Genomic DNA, 15,959 nt, shown 5'->3' with positions numbered 1-15,959 from the left:
CTGAGACCTGGGAGAGCATGTGTTTGATAGAAAGAGAGAGAGTGAGAGAAGAGGGACGAGGGAAGGAAAGGAGGGGCAGCTTTTAAATTCACTTGTATGAGAGAGAGAGAGATCTGGACTCGACTGATCAGACTAGACTGACCCTCTGCTGCTGTCCACACTTCAGCTTCTGGCAGGTTTACAGCTGAGTTTCAGGTTTACATTCCTTAGAAATCAGTGAAGCTGCAGGTCGTCAGGATTAAACCGATTAACTATAGCAGCACTTTCAGCTGTCATCAGAAGTGATATTGCCTGCATTCCTCTCACATAAAACTGTCTTTCATTTGTTTGTTCGTTCTATCATTCTCTTTTCTTTGTTGGTTAATTTATTCTTTCACTTATTAATGCTCTGCATTTTCAATTGTTTTGTCATTCTGTGTTTTCTCTATTCGTTTTTGTTGTTTGTAATTTTTGTTTTCATTTTTGTTCTGTATATATTTGTTCAGTGTATTGTTTGATTATATCTACCTACCATTGCTTCCTATCCATCCATCTCTCCATAGTTGTTATCCCATCCATCCATTTGCCATCCAGCCATCCATTCATCCATCTGTCAGTTGTTCCATCTACCTGTCTGTTGTTCCATCTATCTATCCATCCATCCGTCAATTCATCTGTCTGTCGTTCCCTCCATCCATCCGTAACTTAATCTGTCTGTCGTTCCATCTATCCATCTATCCATCCATCCATCAATTTAACTTGTGTCTGTCGTTCCCTCCATCCATCCATCAATTAATCTGTTTGTCGTTCCATCTATCCATCTATCCATCCATCCATCAATTCATCTGTCTGTCGTTCCCTCGGTCCATCCTTCAATTAATCTGTCTGTCGTTCCATCTATCCATCCATCCATCAATTTATCTGTCTGTCGTTCCCTCCATCCATCTGTCAATTAATCTGTCTGTCGTTCCATCTATCCATCCATCCATCCATCCATCAATTCATCTGGCTGTCGTTCCCTCCATCCATCCGTCAACTAATCTGTCTGTCCTTTCATCCATCCATCTATCCATCCATCCATCAATTCATCTGTCTGTCGTTCCCTCCATCCATCCGCCAACTAATCTGTCTGTCGTTTCATCCATCCATCCATCAATTCATCTGTCTGTCGTTCCCTCCATCCATCCGCCAACTAATCTGTCTGTCGTTTCATCCATCCATCCATCAATTCATCTGTCTGTCGTTCCCTCCATCCATCCGTCAACTAATCTGTCTGTCGTTTCATCCATCCATCCATCCATCCACCCATCTGTCTGTCTTTTCATCCATCCATCTGTCGTTTGTTATATTCATCCATCCATCCATTCATCTGTCTGTCGTTTCATTCATTCATAAATCTGTATGTCTTTCCATCCATCCATTCATCCATCTGTTTGTCGTTCCAATCATCCATCCGACTATTCATCTCTGTCGTTCCATCCATTCATCCATCTGTATGTCTCTCTATCCATCCATCCATCCATCCATCCATCTGTTCTTCCATTCATCCACCCATCTGTCTGTCCTTCACGCTGGAGAATATATATGCTTTGTGTGTTTGTGTGTATAAATGAGATATAGCTTGAGTTATATAGTTGTTGCTAAAAGGGATACATCTGTAGCCAAAAGTAATGAGACATATTTATATTATTTATTAAATTATACATTAATTGTATTTTATATTAACATCTACCCCACCCCGACCCTAATCCCAAGCATCACAGTAATTTAAAAAACAGTAATTATACAGAATATTATTCATACTATTTATTAAAGTACCCAATTAATTGTAATTTATTAATATCTACCTCTACCCCAACCCTAAACCCAAGCCTCTCAGTAATGTAATAAATATTTATCACACAAATTAATTGTTTACACTATTTTTTTTAGCAGGTTACTGGTCAAAAGGTGTACAGATTAGAGGTGAAGATGATGCAGATAAGATACACACACCTAAAGCGGCTCAGATTACATTTCATACCTACAGCCAGCCATGGATATTGATATTATTATGCTCAAGAATGTCTGTATCAGTAAGTAAAACTGACAGAAAGGAAAAGAATTAGAGTAACTACTAGCAGACAGGGAATGTCAGGAAATGAGAAACAGACATGCTGATTGTTTAAAAGAAGAGATTACCAGCTATATATATTTAGTGCTTCTTAGATTGCCATCTGTTTGTCTCTCGATGAAATGTATCAAGGAAAACCTCCATATTGAATCAATGATTTTCCCCTTTATGGGCTGGTTTGGCTATAGGGTGTGCATGTGCATTTATGAGGCATTTTTCATGCTGCGTAAATGGATTCCTGTGAGTCTGGATTCAATCCAGGTATTTTCTTCAGCTCTGAGTCTCCATAAAGCAGACACCCCAGGAAACAGTAGTGTCCCCAGCCATTCTATATTATATACACACATGCACACATTAAGGACAGCATGTGAAATACTATTCCATGCTTAGGATGATTTTTCCAAAGGTTCCTCTCTGCTCTGGAGAATCAATCTTTCCCAAGAAAACAGCCATTAACTTGAGTTCCCCTCTCAAAGGAACACTTAAAGGGATAGTTCACCCAAAAATGGGAATTCTATCATCTTGTACTCACCCTTTACTAGTTCAAAACCAAGTTTTTTTTTCTGAAGTTGAACACAAAAGACGATATTTTGAAGAATGCTATAGCTGGCACACATTGACTTCCATTGTAAACATGCTTTCCTGCACTCTTTGCTGTTTGTTCAAACGACTTATTTAAAATGAGCTGAAACAATACAATTCTTGAGATCTTTGGAGGGACAACCTAATTGTTTTATGTATAAGTCGCTTATATTTGTTATGTTAACTTAATCGTTTGATTTGTGTTGGGACAACATGAATGAATTCTGCATTTTTTACAGTGTATGGAAGTCCATGGGTCACACAAACTAGCATTCTTCAAAATATCTTCTTTTGTGTTCAACAGAACGGTTTTAAACTACACGAGGGAGAATAAATGAGGATTGTTTTTGATTGTGCTACACTGAAGTTACTTCAAATCCATACTTTCATCTCTAAAATTCTCGACTTTGTATGGCATTATTAAATATGGTTTGTTTTGGGCCGCTTGGTGACTTGTGAGCCTCTTTTATTACTGTATGTCATTTTTTGGGCCTGTGTCTTTTTACCAAATGGAAACGTGCAGCATGAACATTTTACTAAACATCTTAATATGGGTTTAAAATGGCCTAATGTTGGAAAATGATGACAATGTTATTTTTTTGAATGTGCTATCCCTTTAAAAAGTATTGTTTGCGTCAGTGGAATGTTCCAAAAATGCAAGTCACTGGAATTTGAGAGTAAGAAAAACCGAGACAGGTAAAGCAAAATGAATACATGTGGCTCCAATAATATATTGAGGTCTTTACATTACATTATGGTCTATAAATTTATGATTCCCTTTGACTGGAAAGTGTCCAATAAAACGTTTTAATGCACAGGTAGATCACACTTTGAAATAAATGCACTGCTGCACTAAATCACGGTAATCCATTTTACTTGTAGACCATTTCAATACGGCGATAACTTTGGTCCATGAACAGTTCCTGCTTGTCTTAGAACTTTTTCAAAACTGTAACAAGAGGCCATCCAGTCATAACAAATGTTAACACGGCTGTCATTAAAAAAAGCATCAACATGTGAAGCTTTCTGGATTCTCAGAAGCTTTGGAAATGAAAGCTCTAAAACAGGAAATACATTTGGACCATTGTTATTGTTTACATCCCTCAAAATAGTCTATATATGAAGGTCTAAACATTACTTTCAATATTATTGCCTTTACTCCACAGACTTGGCAAACAATCTTGAATCTGTTCATACAGTTTGGAGCTTGAACTTTTTGTTGTATAATATTTGATGTGGTATTAAAACATAGGCCTTCATTTTATTTATTTTATACTCTTAAAGTATTGGCACGGCCTTGCATTTTCTAAACCAGCAAATACCACAACTTCAGCAGCAACAACAAGATCTTTTATTGTGCTGCCAAATTTTGGGGTGAGCAAATTTTCAATTTGGGTGAATCCCTTTAAGCTCCACACTTTAAAAAAATGAGCTGCTTGTTAACTACTTATTTAAAACGAGCTTAATCGACACAATTTTTGAGTTTTCTTCAGGGAAAGCTGAATTATATTATGTTTAATCCACTTAAATGTGCAAAAACAGCTAACTTAATTGATTTATGTTGAGATAACATAAAGGAATAGTGTGGAACCAGTGTATCTAGTAAGTTAGCATGAGCATTTTTCTGAAATCTCTCTTGGTGTTTGTCTCCAAGATTGTTTTTTGTTGACAAGGTGTGGTTTGAATTGGCCTGCATGAGTTTGTACCTTCGGACCACTTTAAATAGCCTAAATAGCCACTTAGCGCACTTACCTTTTCTGCTAAAAGGCCATTTGATTTTCATGGAGTCCGCAGTCTGGGCACGGATGGTATTTATTATACGTGTGTATGCACTGAAAGAAACAAACAAGCATTCATGGCTGCTCTTAAAATGCCCACTTTTTCTGCTTTTAATCAGTATGATCAAAGATTTGGATAACAGTTAGCCAGTAAATATATAAATAGATGGTTTATTTTGCTCACATCTGCTAAATCGAGGTTGAAAAACCGCCAGCGCCTGATATCAATTCAAAAGGGGCTGGTGTGCACCCAAAAAACGTGCGCAAGTGGGTGAGGAAAATATTCCTGTACTAAAATGCAGGTTTTATTGTGTGTGTGAGCGTAGACAGTTCCTAAAAAATGTATTTTTGTTTGTGTGTGCGTAAATATTTAGTTAATTTATCATTGTTTTTTTTTCTTTTGTGCAAATGGCTTTGTTATAGTTTAATAATGTAAATATATGTATATTAATAGTTTTTAAAAGTTAACAGCTTGTAAAAAAAACAAAAAACAAGCTTCATATTTACCTTCTAATCCAGCTATCATAAATAATAATGTCCTTTTATTGACTTCTGGTCACACAATAACATCAATTTAGACAGTTTATTGAAAATAAATGTTTATTGCATTTAAAATATGCACAATTATGTGGTAGAAACTTGTATTAGATCAAAACACAAGTAGTGTTGTTAAGGCAAAATTACTAGTGCTGTTTACTGTAAAGGGATAGTTCACCCAAATATTTCAATTTACGCACTTTTTACTCTCTCAAGTTTCTTTATTCTGTTGAACAATAAGGAATACATTTTGGAGAGAAATGAAAACCTGTAACCATTGACTTCCATAATAGGAAATACTATGGATGATAATGGTCACAGGTTTCCAGCATTTTTCAAAATATCTGTTTTTTTTTTGGTCAAAAGAAAGAAACTTATGTGTTTGAAACAAGTAAAGTTGGAGTAAATGATTACAGAAATGTCATTTTTAGGTGACTGTCCCTTTAAATACTGCTATAGACAAATAGTGAGGAACTGTTCAGGTCGCCTCTTAATGCAGGGTTTCCGCAGGGTCTTACATTTCAAAAACTTTATTTTAGGCCTGTTAAAGTCTTCAGTTCATTGGAATATTATTTTGAAGATTATCTTTAAGCATTTTAAACAGGTCTTAATTTTCCTGTGTCCATGTGAAACTACTCAGTCGGGCAGACAAACACCAGCAATCCATCTCAATAAAACGTATACCTCTAACTCTGTTTATCAATATGGTTCAGTTTTCTTTCCCACAATAACATCAGTTTAAAAGTTCTCAGTGTATTTATGGACCATATGTGGTGAGGACCACCACCTGGACAGACTGTTGTGCATACATTTAGATTATTATAGTTGTCAAAGTGTTCTGTTGAGGTAATATTAAAAAATGTTTATGTATGTGGGTTTGCTTGTTCTGACACGTTATTTAAAGTCTGTAACTAAGAAATAACTCATTCGATTTTTTCGAATGGCGCAAGTAAACCTCTTTTCTGCATGTAAACTTCTTAAATACTTACTGTTTAGCGCTGTGTTAGTCTGAAATTTCATTTATAATGGTCTTACAAAGTTTTAAACACAAAACCTGCAGAAACCCTGTAATGTTTTCCAGAATAAAATGTACAAGAGCTGACTTTTAAGTACACTTTTAAGGGTCACAATTTATTTTGAAGGTCCATTTCTTGCATTTAAGTTACACTGCATCTACATGCCAACTAATTTTCATTAGATTGTAAGTAGACTATTAAATTGGGGTTAGGGTTAGTGTAAGCTGACATGTACAGTATTTGCAAACTTTCTTATAGTCAGTTAAATGTCTGTTGAAGGAACATTATCAACAGATCAAGACAGTCAACAGAATCAGACAGTCTACTAATACTCAACAGGACTATCAAAATAAAGTGTTACCCACTTTGTAGCACCTAAAAGATCTGTATCAGTACCTTAAAGTTATCTTTTAGTACCTAATGGGTACACAGTAGTGCCTAAAAAGTAAAAAAATGTAGGGTACAACCTCAGTGACAACTCTATTTTCTGAGAGTGTAGTTCTGTTTACATCTAACATTCATCAAAACTATATGAGTTCCTTTTATATTCCAGAATAACCAGTTAAAAGCTCTCATTTCTTTGTCTTTGATTCCATCCAAAACTTCATTCACATTAGCAAAAACCAGGTGCTTATTTGTATACATTCCACATTAAAGCTGATTTAAAAACATTTCAATTTTACTTTCCGATGTTCCTCAAATTGTGATCAAAGTGCTACTGCATCACTCGCTAATCACTTGCAGGAAAAACGCTCTCACGAACACCTGAAGTATTAATCCAAGACAATGAATTCCCAATGCTTTGAAATCTGCCACAGGAAGACGCTAACATTACAATGTCTGGCTTTCGTTATCATTAGATTAGTATCAGAACTGATCGTCCCACTCCTTAATTAAGTGACTACAGTGCCACCTTATGGCCATTCTGAGTGGATACGCTGGCGAATCACATTGATATTCTGTCCCCTTGAACCAGACGTCCCCGTATAGCCCAGGTGTCCTGCATTCAGAACAATACACATGTTAAAAACCGCATTAATCCAAATGACGGAAAATTTTGAAGTTGAAGTCGTGAACGCACCGCGAAAGTGACCGAATCATCAGCTCCGAACTTCCTAGATGCAAGGTCCTTCACTTCGTTGCTAATGTTTTCTTGAGTTGTTCCATTCACATCAATGTAATAGCAGTCACCGCTGGCGTAGTGACAGGAGATGGCCTGAAATAAATGCACATTGATTTTTTAAAGTGTGTGATTTTAATTACACACAATCAGAAAAAATATATTAATTAAATTTACTATTTACTATTTTTATATCACTTAAATTTACTTTTTAATGTATCATTAATGAAATGTATCGATTTAAAGGATTCTCGAAAATTTATTGATCATCAATTAATTGTTGACATCTCTATATAATGTTAGTAATCAAGTCGCATGTTGACAAAGCATTAAAAGTCAGAAGTGTGTTAATATTGTGCATCTAAACTATTAATATCTGGATGCAGCCTTTATGATGCAAGCTGAGATTGCATCACTCAGCGATGCAATGTCAGACACAATGCACTCAAATAGACAGAGTGACGTCACTGTGAGGGGTAGGGTAAAGGGTGGGGTTAGGTGAGGCCATTAAAAAGCATTGGATGCAGCCCAGATTGCACTGCACCAGGTCTGCATCCAGACACCTCATATCTAAGCGGGTATTTGTACTCATGTTTTTGATTAGATATTTTTATTTATCGGCCAGGTGAACATAAGACAAAGACTAAAAACCTTTCGAAATCCATTGGTTTGGTTCATTCCTGAACCGTGGATCAGCAAAGGATGGAAAAACACAGTATCTCCTTTCTCCATCTCTAAATGCACTCTGGGATGGTTTGGGTCGTAGTTCCGCACCCCGTGGTACATCTTATTTACTCCACCCTGAAAGGAAACACATAGGAAAAATTAGTTTTTCTTCTTCAAATATTTCCCAAATGATGTTTAACAGAGCAAGGAATTCTTCACAGTATTTCCTATACTATTTTTTCCTCTGGAGAAAGTCTTATTTGGTTTATTTTGGCTAGAATAAAAGCAAGTTTTTATTTTTTTTAAAACCATTTTGAGGTCAAAATTATTAACCACTTTAAGCCATATATTTTTTCAGTTTTCTACAAAACAAACAACTGTTATACAATGACTTGCCTAATAATCCAAACTTGTCTAATTAACCTAGGTAACCCTTTAAATGTCACTTGAAGCTGAATACTAGTATCTTGAAAAATATCTAATCAAATATTTACTGTCATAATGGCAAATATAAAATAAATCAGTTCTTAGAGATGAGTTATTAAATCTATTATGTTTAGAAATGTGTTGAAAAAATCTTCTCTTCATTAAACAGAAATTAGGGAATATCAAATTTAGGAGAGCTAATAATTCTTAGCATTTGTCTGCTTCTTACCTCCCATTCTGGGTAGTCGTGTTCCTGCAGGGAGCCGCGGTGTGAGCCGGGCAGGACGACCAGACACCCGTTTTCTCTGTGCACTTTCTCCATAGCCGTCCAGGAACACACTATACGATCTGCGGGTCTGAAGGGGAAGTAGTGCAGGTCCTGGTGCATAGGATGGCGGGAGGTCTTCTTACCTATAGAGGGTAAAAACAAGTGGGAATATAGGCGCTACTAGTCAAATTTAGGACTTATAAATGCATACAGTTAATGTCAAAATAATTAGCCCTACTGTCAAATTTTAATTCTTTGATTCTAAAGGATTCCCATTTGTTGCTTAATCGAGAGAAGATCATTTCAACACACCTTTAAACATAATAGTTGTTTATTTCCAATAACAACTATTTGACATTGCATAATATTTTTCTATTTATTTTGCAAGATGCTAGTATTTGGCTTAAGGTGGAAATTAAAGACTTAACAAGGTTAGGGTTAGGATAATTAGGCAAACTAAAGGACAACAGCATCTTTTATTTCAGTCAAACTTAAATAAAAAACAAGACTTTCTCCAGAAGAATGAATATTATAGGAAATACTGTAAAAATGTCCTAGTTCTGTTAAACATCACTTGGGAAATATTTGCAAAATACATTGCATACAAATTTCACTGGAGTGCGAATATTTTCACGTCAACTGTACTTAAAAGTATAGATCTCATTTCTTCATATATTATTTTTTATTAAATTATTAAAATAAAAAGATATATGTAGATACAATTCTTTAAATAGTGGTAATATAATATATATTATATCATGTAATATATTCCTATTATTACTACTGTGGTTTAGACACTTTTTTTTTTAATGATGCAATTTTTTATTTTCTTCAGTAATTTAACAGTACCTTTTAACATCCCCTTTTCCCTCCCCTCCCTAACAGCGGAAGTGGCTGTAATTAGATGTTGCTATCATAAATCCAGTAAATACAGATAAATAACATAAACTCAATTAAAATAAATAAATAAAATAAATGAATCCACGGTTTAGACACTTTTGATGTAGAGTATTATGTGATTTATTACAACTTTAGTACTGTTAATTACTATTGTTAGTACTGCTTTGAATTTGATGGCTTCATACGTATGTGTAAATATAAAAACATATAAATAACATATATATTCACATACAGTTGAAGTTAGAATTATTAGCCCCCCTGATTTATTAGTCCCTGTTTATTTTTTTCCAAAATTTCTGTTTAACGGAGAGAAGATTTCTTTAACGTATTTATAAACATAATAATTTTAATAACTAATTTCTAATAACTGATTTATTTTATCTTTGTCATGATGACATTAAATAATATTTGACTGGATATTTTTCAAGACACTTCTATACACCTTAAAGTGACATTTAAAGGCTGAACTAGGTTAATATATACTAGGCAACTAGGCAGGTTAGGGTAATTAGGCAAGTTACCGTATAACAGTGGTTTGTTCGGTAAACTATCGAAAAAAAAATCTTAAAGGGGCTAATAATTTTTACCTTAAAATGGTGTTTAAAAAAATTAAAAACTGCTTTTATTCTAGCCGAAATGAAACAAATAAGACTTTCTCCAGAAGAAAAAATATTATCAGACATACTGTGAAAATGTCCTTGCTCTGTTAAACATCATTTGGGAAATATTTAAAAAAGAAAAAATAATTCAAAAGGGGGCTAATAATTCTGATTTCAACTGTGTGTGTGTGTGTGTGTGTGTGTGTGTGTGTGTGTGTGTGTGTGTGTGTGTGTGTGTGTGTGTGTATATTTATTTATGATAATTTTTTTCATATTATTTAAAATAGCATATATTATTTTAAATAATAATTTAAAATAGCAATAGCAAATTAATGTAATAATATAAAAAAATAATCATAAATATAAATATAAATATATATATATTTATATATATATATATATATATATATATATATATATATATATATATTTATATTTATGATTATTTTTTTATATTATTAAATTAATTTGCTATTGCTATTTTAAATGCTATTTTAAATTATTACGAACTTCCAATTCTAGACTATAATTATTACGTAAAATGTACATTTATTTCAGATATTATTTAAAAAATCCCTAGAATATTCTCCTGCTTATCAGGCTTATACCGTGTCTACCCAAGGATGTTAATTCAAAAACACATCCGACTTGGGCAACTGAAGCATTGATATTTACCTGTGTCTGGTGGTTTGTTGATGAGCATAGTGTGCATGGCCATGATGTTGGGTCCAGTGAAACACTCCACATACTTCAGGATCTGAGAAACAAACATTTTAAATGATTATATATGAATGTGCTCTTGTTGTAAAGAGTGTTATATATGCATTAAGCTTGGGTCTACCTGGGGTAAAACGCAGTAGCGGAAAAGCTCTGGATCTTCTTGATAATCCTGAAGTTTGGTCACAGCCTTCTCGCCCTCAACAAACTCTGATTTAGCGATCGAAACATCTTTCATTACCGTCAAACCAGGCACCTTCACCTCTCTCTTACAGATGCGCTCAAACTCGTTCCTACAAAACACACACAAGCACCTGGTTATGAGCAAAGTAGAGCGCTGACCGCTTTTTTTATCAGCGTTTCTGTAAATGATTTACATTGTGTTTACATAATCTCCTGTTAATGGAGCTGAAAAGAACTTCTGATTGATTTATTGTGGAATAATGCATTGAATTTTAAAATAATACACACATGGTTATGGTCATGAATTGATATAAACCTATTGGATTCTTGGATTTTATTTAAAGAATGCATGGTCACACTTTACAATAAGCTTTCAGTAGTTAGTGTATTTGCTGATATGAACTAATAATGATATCATATACAGCATTTATTAATCATAGTTCAACATTTACTAAACATCCAGATTCATGCTTGTTAACATTAGTTAATACACTAAGTTAACATGAACTAATAATAAACAACTCTATTTGTATTAACCAACACAGGGTACAACGCTAAGGATTTTTTCTACTGGCCCAATCGAACCAGTGGTTCAGATTTTTACTTGCCCTGCCAATATTTTCACTGGCCCCACTAAAAAAAAAAGTTAATAGCTATTTCTTTGCCACAAATAAAACAAAATGTGTCAAAATGTTTGTAAATATAGAATTTAAATAATTTTTAAATAACTATAAATGTGTAATGAGCAAAATTGTAAGTGTTTTGAAACAAAAGATGGCTAAAGACCTGCCAAACTGTGCAAAAGATCACTTATATTTTTTAGTCGTGGTGTACCCTGGTATATGTCTGCTTCCAAGACGTTACAAACAAATGTTTTCCTTTAGCATCATCATTAGATGTTACCGCTATGTTGCTGTCTCTTCGCTGTACTAATAACGTGCTCACAACATCCAATCAGATAAGAAAAACCGAGAAGGTAGCATTTGAAGGCTTGAAAATACGAACTGTTTCTCAGTTCTAAAACTGTATTTGCACGCAATCGACAACTAGTCACAGGCAAATTAAACTTTAGTAACAAGGCAGCAGTGGCCCGATCGGGCCAGTAACGATCCTGTCTACTGTCCCGAGTATGGAACAAAATCCATGCCAAAAGTCTTGAATTAAAAAGCTTGTTGAATATCACAAACTGGAAAAAAAAATACACCGTATTAACAAGTTCTTGCATTTTAATGACTTGAATTCCGGGGTTTGTATTTTTAGGTCCTGAAATTTAACATATCTGTTTATTTAAGCTGTGAAGATTTCAGCTAAAAATATTTCAAACACGTTTTCATACTTATAAATTCGATAATTCATTTTCAATTTCCAGATTTCACTAACAAAATATTCAATACCCTTTAAAAATACGATGTATAATATTCAAAGGGCAATTTTCAGTTCATTTTATTTCAGTTCAAATATTCGCTTCCATAAATTCAGTGGATCAAATCCAACTGCTAAAATTCAACATTACATCCGGGAACTGCAGGAACAGCAATAGATGGCAGATTGAAGATCGCCAGCTGCTCATTCACCAGCAGGTTCACATAAACCGTCTTTTGACGAATATGATGTTACACAATGTCTATGTTTATTAACTCTTTCTTAATCTTAAATTATTCCATCTCCACCTGCTGGTGAATGAGCAGCTGGCGATCTTCAATGTTATAAGTATGAAAACGTGTTTGAAATATTTTTAGCTGAAATCTTCACAGCTTAAATAAACAGATATGTTACATTTCAGGACCTAAATATACAAACCCCGGAATTCAAGTCATTAAAATGCAAGAACTTGTTAATAAGGTATATTATTTTTTTCAGCAAGCTTTTTAATTCAAGACTTTTGGCATTGATTTTGTTCCATACCCGAGTGTCTCACACGCTGGCCCCGGGCCATCGGGCAGTCCTTATTGTTGAGCCCTGCAACATTACCAAAACATGAATAAATACTGTAATAACTGTATTGTTCACTGCTTGTTCATGTTAGTAAATGCATTAACTAATATAACCTTATTGAAAAGTGTTAAAGAATACACTAATATCAACATTTCCAACCTAAACTAAGGTTTGTATAAGATAAAACATCAAAGAAATATAAATTAAATGTGACTTTAAAAGTCATTTAAATTGTTTTATTCTTCTCTCGTTACATATGTTGCATATCACTGGCTGAAAGTCCATGGCTTTCCCTTTCATAATCAATATTACATCATATTACATAACTGATAACGTGCGTTTCTGTCATATTTTTATTAATTGAAGCAAGCTTTCCTGTCATTTTTCAGCTATGTTTGTATGCAAACACAAAAATAGGCACTTATATTAGTAATTACATTGAATTAATGTATGTTTTAGTGCATTTAACTAAAATGTTTGGATCAGACTTGCTTGAATCTGTCAATGTCCTCTTCTGATACCAAATTTCGGATGAGTATGAAGCCATTTTCTTCATATGCGATTATCTGTTCTTGTGTCAGGACATCCGTATCAAAAGTGTATCTGCAGGGGGTAAAACATACTTTACAAACGTTACTTATGTGATATTTTAATGATTAACCAAATAGCATTCGGTTAAAATCTCTATTTCCATTCTTAAATAGTCAATTCAACGTATTTTCAATCACATTAACAGACTAAAACACATGCAAACAGCCTATATCACGCGTTGCATAGACACGCTTGTCCATCTTTCATGGACAAGATGATGACACAAATGCATTAAAAGATCAGCTGACTAACTGAAGGCTTTGAGGATGATGATGGTAGGACACATTCTGTGCTGAAGTGAAGGACGCTCGCTGAAGGAAACAAGTTAAAGATCATAAAATAAATGCGTTTATATCAACGTATTCACATGATCACTTCGCAAAGCACATAACAAAACAAATCAGTCATGGCAATACATAGTTCATAATTAAATTATGCATTCCCAAATATTGTTTAAAACACAATAAAAAGCATTAAACAATAAACCAGGCCTCTCCCTGACGCCTCGGTCTCTACTGTAAATGTGATCCGGACAGTGTGACCGCAGGCGCGCGACTTCAGTGTGCTCGCTCAAGGGCGCGTTCACGGTGTAGATCTAGTATTACTCCAAAAAATCCTCCGCGAAAAGGATACGACAGCGTCGTGAGACCGATCCAGATGATTCAAAACCACCTTCAGTCTGTCTGCAGCCCGGGACATCTTTAATCCAGTACAGTCGACGAGGTGAACTGAACTGTGCGCGTTTGATGGTGCTTATATAACGGTAACTGGAGTAAAGTGCACGGACACTTGTCCTACATACAGCACCATAAAGGCGCAATGATGACATTTTATTTACATTACTCATTAACTAATACAAAACATAATAATAACAACAACAGTGTGAACACATACAAACAACAATAAATACATTTTAAGCAAAAAAAAAAAAAAAAAAAAAACAATTTAGCAAAAAAAAATCAATAAGACAATGTAAAGTGTTTTATTTCTTTGTTTTTTATATACAAGAAAATAACATCACTGCACTGAAGAGAAAATACAATAACAAAAGTTAGAGATAAGAAAATAAAATTTACAAAGCCTCAATCATTAAGAAATAAGATTTGCATAAGCTTTAACTTATTTCTTTTTATTAATAAGTTTAAGAGATTGCATCCTATAATACATTGTTATATTCCATCATGGCCTGTTTAATTGTTGTATTATACTAGCAGAAAAGACTATCAGGTCTTTACTGTGATTTAAAGACAACTACTATAACGTCAATAGTTTATTTCCAAACAAATCTTTTTAAAGCATATTTTAAAAAATGTCAAAACTGGCTGTGGATATTTTTTTCATGATGAAAGACAGTAGGATTGGAATTGTTCGACATTAAATTAGTAATTAAATATTTATTTAATTATCATACTATACTATACATGTATTTCAGTATAATTTTTCCTTATTATTATTATTATTAATATTATTTCATTATTTTTAAATGTTGATAGAATGTACACAAGATGTGAAATCATGCTCATTTTTGAATAAATAAAAATTTTGCTGTAAATTACCCCTTTAAGAAGTATCTGTAAAACGACGTATAATGTACTGGCAATAATAATAATAATAATAATAATAATAATAAAAACATTAAATTAACAACTACAATATATGAACAACACCAGTAGTTCATTTCAAGCTAAATAAATAAATAGATGCATAAACAACAAGACAACATAGAGTAATACTGCTTTATTTATTTTTTAAAAATCATATATTACAACATGTCCTGTTAAATTTAGGTATTTTATTAGCAGAGATTGTTGACTATCAGATTTTTACCATAATTTAAAAACGACTACTAAAATGCCAACAGTTTATTTACAAACAAATCTTTTTAAGCATGTTAAATTTTTTGTCATTTTGGTTGTGGGTATATTTTCATGATGGATGAAGGTAGGATTAGGGTTGTTTAACATATTAAATTAGTAATTAAGTATTTATTTAATTATCATTATCAATTCACTATTAAATATGTTATTGCATATCCATCAGGCTAACTAAATCAAGTGCGCATATAAGTAATTCGCTATTTTATCATGAAATGTTGGCACTAAATAATATCTCTTTAGCAGTCGTAAAAAGGGACAACTGTAAAAAAGGGATTAGTTTCTAAAATCGAGTTAACCAATTGCCCTAAAAGAAACAAGTTGACTTAACAACAATAATGTAAACCCATTGTAACATGGAACTGTTAAGTTGACTTTTTTATTGTGCAAATTGTACTCACTTTTAAAAAATGAAAGTTAATCACTTTGTCAATACACATTTATTATATTAGTTTTTCTTCCCTCAGCTTTTCTGTATGTAGCAAAATGACAGTAACTAAAATAAATCTGCTCTTCCAGACTCCAATGTTTCTTTTAAACTCAATACAAACTATAATTGTAGATTTTATAGACCTGTTGCAGCACCAAATATTGTAACAATTGCAGTAATTACTTAAAAACAGACATGCTAAAATAGTCTGACACTGTAAAAAAGATTATTTGACTTTACAAAAG

General features: G+C 33.4%; 1 protein-coding gene and 1 long non-coding RNA gene across 3 annotated transcripts in view; one reads left to right on the top strand and one right to left on the bottom strand.

Annotated features, from left to right (window-relative positions):
• The window catches only part of LOC141381591 (uncharacterized), a 419,099-nt gene that overhangs the window by 83,943 nt on the left and 319,197 nt on the right, over nt 1-15,959 (top strand). The gene's annotated exons all lie outside the window — the stretch shown is intronic.
• Nucleotides 5,035-14,181, bottom strand: phyh (phytanoyl-CoA 2-hydroxylase). Of its 2 annotated transcripts, XR_012401565.1 has the most exons (10): nt 14,044-14,179; nt 13,663-13,721; nt 13,312-13,422; nt 10,826-10,994; nt 10,660-10,741; nt 8,447-8,628; nt 7,777-7,926; nt 7,087-7,221; nt 6,062-7,005; nt 5,035-5,489 (listed from the first exon to the last, which is right to left on the bottom strand). XR_012401565.1 is itself a non-coding variant. In NM_001017823.2 (9 exons), the coding sequence occupies exons 1-9, from the start codon at nt 14,107-14,109 to the stop codon at nt 6,952-6,954; spliced, it is 1,008 nt and encodes a 335-aa protein (NP_001017823.2). In that variant the 5' UTR covers nt 14,110-14,181; the 3' UTR covers nt 5,035-6,951. The 2 variants fall into 2 exon arrangements, 1 of the variants encoding a protein (NP_001017823.2); NM_001017823.2 differs by having other exon boundaries at nt 5,035-7,005; nt 14,044-14,181.

This window comes from Danio rerio, chromosome 4, assembly GCF_049306965.1.
Source record: "Danio rerio strain Tuebingen ecotype United States chromosome 4, GRCz12tu, whole genome shotgun sequence".
Taxonomy (NCBI): Eukaryota; Metazoa; Chordata; class Actinopteri; order Cypriniformes; family Danionidae; genus Danio; species Danio rerio.
The sequence above is the reverse complement of the archived record's forward strand: the minus strand, read 5'-3'. Positions and strand labels throughout refer to the sequence as shown.